Below are 9,245 nucleotides of genomic sequence, written 5' to 3'. Positions count from 1 at the left end.
TGTAGGACGGGAAATTCTACATCGAATTATGTGTTCATATGTCGGAAACGGAGTCGGATTAACATATTGATAAGAAAGAAATTCTACTTATCGACGGCATCTAGGGAATTTTGGTGAAATAATTTCTGTTTTCTTAATTTGTCAAGACGATTCAATTTCCGACATACGAGGACATAATTCGATGTAGAATTTTCTTCTTTATACGATGGTTAAGTCATTCTTCATTGATCGATAGCAGTTCTCGAAAGAAAACGAAGAAAACGTCAAATTTTGCTGTTTTATCGAAACGCCGTCGAAAACCCTGTACACATAAATGCAGCTACGTCTCGAATATCTTTAATTCAGACCCAATTTGACTGAACTACGTTGGCACCCTTTCGTCTTTATCCTCCTCACTCAAAATCGCGAGAGAGAAATCGCGAGGAAAGGAAGAAGCGCGCATTAAACATTTAATGGATGCTAATTTTTCTTTTCTTTATTCTCTCTGTCGCAGGGGACATTACGCAAAAAGGATATGAGAAAAAGAGGACGAGGCTGCTCCAGCAGTACACCTCCAAACAGCAGGGTAAGTCCTACAGATTATCGGCATGACGAGAAAGGATCGCAAATAGTTATACTAAATTTTACTCACATTACCAAAAGAATTGAAAGAAACTTATTCATCCGCTATAATTCATATTTTTATTACCTCCATGGCTAACATCATAACATTCTGAAAATTATTTATAGTTATAATATCTCGTGGAAAAGCGAATTGACTCTTTTTATTCCACATGTCTTGATTTTTTTTTTTTTCATTCGAGACGCACAAAATACGAAATATTTTATCTATTAATATCTATAATTTTAACTATAATTTTACGAACGTTTTTTAACAATCGCGTTCCATTCTGTTTTTATTTTCTTTTCTCCTCTTCCGACTCCACACCAATTCGCTTTTGCACAAGAGGTGATTATTATCAACTCGTAGCAAATGTGAAAATTGAATAATTGCGTATAACAGCCGTATACTTACACCTTGTTCCCTCGTCACAATTCTCACACAGATAATTAAATAATTACACGAGAATATATTCGCCTTGGATTCCCTTTTCTGCATAATAATGTACCTACATACATATAAAAAGAGTTTTCTCTACGCGTTTATACATTACATACATACATGTATACCCATTTATATATTTATTATTATATCCACTTTACATAAAACTTTTTTTTTTATGCAATATGTGATAAACGATAACACCTTCATACATATATATATAAAACATTCAAACTGTATATTACACATATATGTATGTATACTTAGTTATAGGCGGGCGAGCCGAGGCGAAGTTAACACGCGAAACGAACAATGGCAGATCTCTCGATCAGTGAGAAAAAAAAAGTGAAAACGCATTTATATTAATAACGCGGTGTAGTTATATTATTAATTTATGCATAAATTATTATTATTATTACATATTATATGTGAATAGTTTTATTTCATTGTACTTGAGGTTTGAAAATAATTTACTACGTTTTTTCCTACTGTGGAATTGAGAAATTCCTATCGTTACTGTAAATTATATCTAAACAAAAACAGAAAAGAGAAAAGAAAAAAATTTACTCAACGCTGAACATTTTTCACACCTAATTGTTTTATACGTTACACTCGTTTTTTTTTTTTTTTTTTTTTTATATTTATAGTGTATAATAACGGTTGATATTTCTCTTCATCTTTTACACTTTTTTTTTACACACGCAGCAGCTGCATATTACACATTTTATATATACATATATAATCGCAAAGCGTACTGTAGTGTAATAATCTACGAACATATTCATCTGTTTTTAACTCGATTTCGTTAATTCATTCATACGCGAGTTGATTATCTAATATGTAAACACATTTATAATATCACATACATAGGTACAAGTATTTTTCAATAACACACTGTTATTTCATTCGCACGCCATATTTATACAAGCAAACTCTTCATGCTGCTTTAGCCTTGAAATTCAACACACACTATATTTATATAGTCGAAAAAAGTATGCACACATTATATTATCATATTACAGTAATTGACAAGTAGAAAGTTGGCTTTGTACCTGTGTAACATTTTATCGTTTACGGTATGTTTACTGCGCATATTTTATATACCTACCTTATACGTTTTTGCCGCAGCAGATTCATTTTATACTGTTTTGCAATCGTCCGTAGAACGTAGATTAGGTAGTTTATTATTACATGCGTAGTTAGTGTATGCAGTGTAAATTGACCAACAAAACCCTGACAAACGCATTTTAGCAAGAGAAAAATATATAATAACAAAATCCGTTTCAACACGGGTAATAGTCAGCTTAAAGTGTTCTTACAGAGTCTACATTTTGTATGATTTGAATACGAGCAAAAAAATTGCACAGATCCTTATATATATCAGATATTTGTAAAACGTGTGTATAATGGTTTCAAATTCAATTTGCATGAGAAAATTTCGAACTTTGCATCAGCAGCTGATCCTGTGGAATCTGCATGTATAACAATTGCGGTGCGGTACATGAGATTGTGAACAGTGGAGTAATTTGAATAAATAATTCAATATGTAGTGTACATTATGAATACAACCGCATATCAATGTATAATGTTCAATCGGTATGGTAGTTTAACCCTCTCTGCCATACAAGCGGTAAATGTGTGCTAAAACGTATAACGAAGTTGTTGCAGATGTAGTCGCGTCGAGATACCGAAACATTAAAAAGGAAAAGATCCTTCTTCGGAAACTGATAAGACAACTTGATTTTTGCGGCAATCATAAAGTATTAGAATAATTAGATTTATGTATTAGATTTATGTCCTTGAAGAAAAAAAATAAATAAATCGGGTCCTGAGATTAAATTTACAATAAACCTGAGAATCAATCCTGAAAGTAGATACGTCCCACCTTCGAGGATTCTAGATAAAGGTTTGTGGCTTGGCTAAGTGTCGGTAACGGAATCTGTACCGAGAAGCCTGCTTTACCTATCTACCAGCGTCTCGGGAATGATGTGAAAATTCTTTTTTCTCAACACAGTGCGCGCGTCACGTTGAGCATTTCAAAGCAATGAAAATAAGAAATAAATTCGCTACTGCTGAAGAAAATCCGTCATACTTTACGAACTGTCTTCTAAAACATATCTGCCATTGTCCGGTTCGCGTGTAGAGCGAACGTAAAAACGACGAAGCGTCGTTCATTATTCATTGATGAATGAGAAAAATTATCGCAAACCCATACTGTCACACCTATCCATATTTCTATTCGTGCCTTTCGCGTGCGGCTCTCGCAGGGATTGGTGGAATCGGTGTCGGTGTTGGTGTTGGTGTTGGTGTTGGTGGAGGTGGAGGTGCGGATGGTGGCGGTGGTGCAGGCAACGCCGTCGTTGGGGTTGTTGGCCCTGCCGAAAGAGGCGGCAGTGGCGGAACCGGATATGCCGGAGGCGGTGGAGGCGGCGGAGGTGGAGGCGGACGCCCCCAGCCACGCGCCCGTCGCACTCAGCGTCGCGTCACACACTCGGAGAAACGCTATCACTCAGGTAGCTGGTATTCTCTCTCTCTCTTTCTCTGTCGCCACCTTTCTCCCTCGTTTTCCTCGCTTATAAATTCGCTCCCTTTCTTGTCTGCATATATGTGTAATGTATATACCTAATACATGTTAGGTATCACATCATAATTTCTCAAATAGTGTCTTCACCGTGCACTGTTGTTTTATGTAGGTACACTTGGGGACAATGAATCTGAGACGGCATATTTTTTACACTAGACAGTTACGTTGGCGACACAGTGAAACCTACAGCGCCATCGTCGGCCGAGCGCGAAACAAACTCAATCTCAATAAACGTAACATAACCCATGACCGTCGAATCTAAACTTGGAATAGAATACGTGTCAATTCAACAAGTCATTATCCACGTGGTATTCTAAGGTTAGATTCGGCGGTCATGGGTTATGTTGCGTGTATTGAGATTGAGTTTGTTTCGCGCTCGGCCGACTGTGGCGCTGTAGGTTTCACTGTGTTGCCAACGTAACTGTCTAGTGGAAAAAATTATCAGCCTCAGATTCATTGTCCCCAAGTGTACATTTATATGGGTATATTGACGATTATATATTATGTGGACCGTTTCTCCGGCTTTCGGTAAGATTTTTCGAAACGGAAAAAGTTTGCGTCGCGGATCAGCACATTTGTATTAATAATATATGGATATACCCGTAACATTGTATATTATACCTATATACCTATAGTTTTGTCGTGATCGGCTTTAATTTATCATACACGCGGTTGTCGCTTCGGTTTGTGTGTGTTCTTTCTCTCTCTCTTTTTCTCTCTCGTCCTCACCCCTCTTTCTCTTTCTCTTCTTCTGCCTTTTTCTCGCTATATTATTATAGTTGAAATTTCCTCGATTTTCGAACCTCCTATGTCGGTTTAGGCATAAAATTAATCGCTGCAGGTAGGTTTTTATGTATGATGTTAATTCCGAGGGGAATTTCACTTCTTACGATTAAACGTCTTCTGGCTGGTATACCTCCGTCACCCGTATAAAGCTGTTTCAATCGCATTCTAATTCACCTAGAATCACTTGAAATTTCATTTGAGAACAAGATACCTAATTCCGATATTAGGGGGTAGAGAAAAGCAATTAAAAAAAAACTAGAGTGAATCACCCCTCGGTAGCTGGTATATATATACGTTCGTGTAATATATTACACGTATTAAAGGCGTGTTGTTATTATTGTTAATGTTATCATAATTGCATTGTAGTTTTCCATTTTTCTTACTTCCATTTCAATATTTTATTCTATACATAAACAACAATGTGTAGTTACACATCGTAGTGAGTGTAGCTCATAGTGTAAGTCGTCGTTTTATCGCCTACGCGTATACATATTATACGTGCATGGGTAACCACATACACTAATATGTCACGGATTATGATACATGTGTGTACAAAAAATTCTCCGAAACCCTTTTGGGCCAATGAGAACATCATAGAAAAAAAAAATTGTTAAAATCGAAACGGGTGCGGTACATGGGCTGCTAATTTGACGTGGAATGCCCCATATACATACATATACTTGCATTACAGTTTCTCACTGCGCGCACAGTGCAGGATAGGACCGAACATGTGTAGGCCATATTGCTGTATGTACAATATACGTACTGTTGTAAGTATGAAATTACGGTCAATCACTCGTTGATTGCTACAACAGCGTGGCTGCTAAGACGTCGTTTAATTTATACGTAATGGAGAGTTCAGCGCTATTTAATGTCTTTGAATGTAATGTATGCAGGCAAATGTAAGTGTATGTATTGTATGTATACATATATATATATACACATATGCATTCAGTTAGAAAAAAAAACGAAGTAATATTTTCCGTGCAATACAAATACATATAATATTAGATATCCGTTTCTCTTTTTCGAACTTCTTATTCGTCTTGAATCATAGTTAATTTTTCTGTACCGCGAACTAGTTTTATGTAGATAAATCAAGGGGTTAGCCACCGAAGCATTCATTGTTGTCATCCGTTACTGTAATCATTTTGCAAATAAACGTCTGTAATCCAACAGTCATTTTTTTTTTAAATTGTAGTCATTTGCCACCATATCGTTAGTCATTGTGATTACAGTAATGACGAAATCTTCAAAACCTCGATGATGTGAAATTTAAAAATCGTGCAAATAAGAGATTTATTCGTTCCTCGTTTTTTGAAAAACAATAAAAAAAATATTGTAACAGAGAATGCTGTTAATCTTCCCGTCTCGCTGCTCGTTTTCAGCTAGGCGAAAAGAGTATGCACTGCACGTACTTTGGTATATATTATTTAACTCGTGAAAAAAAAATCACCGACGATTACAGACGATTACATATGATTGCTTTTTATTTTTATTTACTTTCCTTTAACGCGGTAGTCATGAAATTTGTCCGCAGTCACATGTAATCAGATTTTTATACTTAAAACGGGAAATCTTTTGCAATAATGAAAGATTTTCTTCAATCTTTTCTGCAGAGTCTTCAATAACTGTGTCACTTTTTTCCGAGTGGCCAACCCCTTGGTTGTAAATGTGGAAAACTAATCGTGAGAAATAAAAAAGTTTTCCTCGTATCGTAATAAATTCTTGTCAAATTTAATCGAAAAATGATGAGAACAAATTGGGACGGAAATTTGTCGTCTTCCATGTAAACCCAGCTCAATATTACTCATGTACGTGTGCGTTTTTATTTCTTAAAATTTTTTTCAATTTTTATCCAACGTTGTTAGTTTTTCATCTATTGTATTGTATACGTATACGTAAATGTCGTGTAAAATGAGAAATAATCGACTCGTCACGGTTGTTTTAATGTATGTGTGCAGCACATATAATGAGTCACGTAGCGATGCCGTCATAGCGATTCCAATTAATCGCAGTTCCTTCAACTCTGTCGTAATACAAATATACGTGTGCAACGTATGCGCGTACGTCCTTTTTTCTCTTCTCACTTTGTCCGTTTGTTTTTCGTATTTTCACCGTTATTGTCGATTTTACTTATTTTTTCTTTTTTTTTTTTTTTCTTTTTCTCTACTTTTTCCACAATTCATTACAAGAAAAAAAAAAAAAATAGGAAGTAAAATCAGGGAAAAGGGAAAGGCTGCAAAAATAGCGTCGAAGTGTGAAATTTTTTTCCCCGACTTGGATGCGGCTGATTAACTTCCGTTCGGTCGGTTTTTTTTTTTTTATTTTTTGTTGCTGTTCTTTTTTTTTTTTTTTTTCTCCTCTATTCTTCCGCAACTCGTTTCACCTGCGTTTGGAGACATATATTGCAAACAGGGCGCGTTCGAGTGCAAAGCGAATTTCAAATTATTGCAAATTGCAAATTGACACCCTGCGTTTGTATATTGCATGTATAATATATACGTTTACGGTCGACTTGCTCTGCTGCGTAACGGTATATTATTATACACGCTTTTAATAGATAATAACGTACATACATGTGTATATATATATATATATATATATATATATATATATATATATATATATATATATATATATATATATATATATATATATATATATATATGTATATGCACATACTTGATGATATATATCTATTTATACACAATTTACAAATAAGTTTAAAGGTAAGGAAATATGTTTCTTCACGTAGGCGTAGTTTTCTTCGAATCTTATCATCACACGGGGAACAAATTTGTCACGCTTTGTACGCGCAATTTCTGTGCAACGGTATCAAGTTTTCACATTATATTGTAATACGCTTCAACCTTGATGCATGTATAAGGGGAAAAAAAAAACAGCTAGAAGAACAAACTTGACGCTGACGGGGGATTAGAAAAAAAAATTTAAAAAAAAAAAAAAATTAAAAACGAACAGACGGTATATTAACGGTTATGTTAAAACATACACGTTTATATTAGAATGTTTGAGAAAAAAATAATTTACCATTTTCCACCCCGACACCCTTCAAAACTGTTTTGTTCAGGTTGAAGGAAAGAATCTGTGAAAAGATGAGCTTTCTATCTTATTTTTCACTTTTCTATATTGTATTATTTTATACTTACGTTTATCGCGTTTGGTTATTTATTATCTTATCTGAGAAATCCGACTTTCAGTCATTTGAAAAACTAGGAAAAGTTGTACAAAGTATTTTCCGATGTAACTTCCTGAAATTCCCTCCTCATCCTTCTTCTCCCACTTCTCCTCCCGTAGCTTGCCTCTTTCCTTTATTTGTCACGTTTATATCTGTGGTATTGAAGTAAATGTAAATCCATGTCACGTCACGCGTCATATCCATGCATCCTACGTTCCGTTTTACACGTTGATTATCATCGGTACAGTTCGCATCGCTGCAGACAATAAGCTCCGTTAAAAGATGTGAATTAATGTATTACTTTACCTAATAATATACATATATATATGTATGTATATGTGTGTGCGTGTGTATATCCGCGAAAACATTTTTCATCGACGATTATAAAAACGGATTATTGCAACTAACAGGATTATAAATGTTCTACGTATCTCGAAAGAAGAGAGGTAAGGAAATAAATTAATCTTATTGAGCCAATTTTTTTTTTCTCTCTCATCCGAAAACCAGTTACGTCAAGTTTCCCATATCCGTTATTTTTTACTCTCACTATATTTTGTAATTCCCGGCTAAGCTTTTCTCTTTTTCACGCGCGTAGTCTCGATTGAAAAAAAAGAAAAATAATCAAAAGAACAATATTCACAAACAGAAATTCATTTCTGTAAATCGTATTGAAGATAAAATGTATAATTATAAACGATTTGGGACTGAGTTTGTAAGATATATCGTATAACGGATAAAAGGTTTGCCGAAAAACTTGACGCGCCGTGCTCTTTTTTTTCTACTCTCTTTTTTCCTCCGGAGTTATAAGAAAAATAAGAAATACAAGGGAAATGTAATGACTGTGTAACAATAATGATGCAACGATACGACTTCCTTCTTAGAATTTTGTCATATCATTATTATATTTGATAGTAACGATACATATTTACATCCCATGCATTATATATACACACACACACACACACACACATTATATGCGTTTATAATACCTACCTTATATACTTAATCACTTACTTACTTACATCCGTTTCGTTACGAAAAGCTACAGGATGTCGAGGGAAAGTTTTCAGACATTTTCTTATGTACGAGAGGAGTAAAATCTTGAAAGTAAAGCTGCTGCAGATGTTTATATACTATATATATATATATATATGTGCATATGTATATGTATATGCGTGACGAATATTGTGAGAGGATACAATTTCTTATCTCATTATGCCTACTGTACAATTTCTAGGATGGTAAAACAAGCGCGCGCCTAAGTGCGTAGAAAATTGTTCTCATTTGACCCTGATTCTCCGAATAAGGCACACCTAACTATTTGGTCATAGATCTTACCGATATGTTATCCGGGTGTCCATTATGTGTTTCTTTTACCGATAGAACGGCCGTATAATTTATCCGAAATTCCAAAAAAAAAAAAAGAAAAAAAGAAAGATAGTGTCAACAGAATGTATTTTACATTACAGTATACCGGAATAATCTCTTGAAATTTGAAAATCAACCGCGCATGCGCGAGTTTTATAGGCTGTCAAACTGTTTCTGCCGGCGATGTGGTTGATACGAATTTTCGAGGTTAGAATCTTAAATAATTGAGGCGGTGACTCGGAAAGGTTTGGGAAGCATTTTTTATC

General features: G+C 34.8%; 1 protein-coding gene across 8 annotated transcripts in view; it reads left to right on the top strand.

Annotated features, from left to right (window-relative positions):
* LOC124174596 (disco-interacting protein 2) overlaps nt 1-9,245 on the top strand; it is a 43,647-nt gene that overhangs the window by 16,724 nt on the left and 17,678 nt on the right. For 6 of the 8 annotated variants that reach the window (XM_046553834.1, XM_046553833.1, XM_046553832.1 and 3 more), the window contains exons 2-3: nt 494-565; nt 3,310-3,555. In XM_046553834.1, coding sequence (XP_046409790.1) covers nt 494-565; nt 3,310-3,555 — 318 coding nt within the window. The remainder of the gene's footprint in view (nt 1-493; nt 566-3,309; nt 3,556-9,245) is intronic. The other 2 variants (XM_046553831.1, XM_046553830.1) reach the window with 1 other exon arrangement.

The sequence above is a fragment of the Neodiprion fabricii genome, chromosome 2 (genome assembly GCF_021155785.1).
Source record: "Neodiprion fabricii isolate iyNeoFabr1 chromosome 2, iyNeoFabr1.1, whole genome shotgun sequence".
NCBI lineage: Eukaryota > Metazoa > Arthropoda > Insecta > Hymenoptera > Diprionidae > Neodiprion > Neodiprion fabricii.
This window is presented reverse-complemented; position numbering and strand designations above follow the sequence as displayed.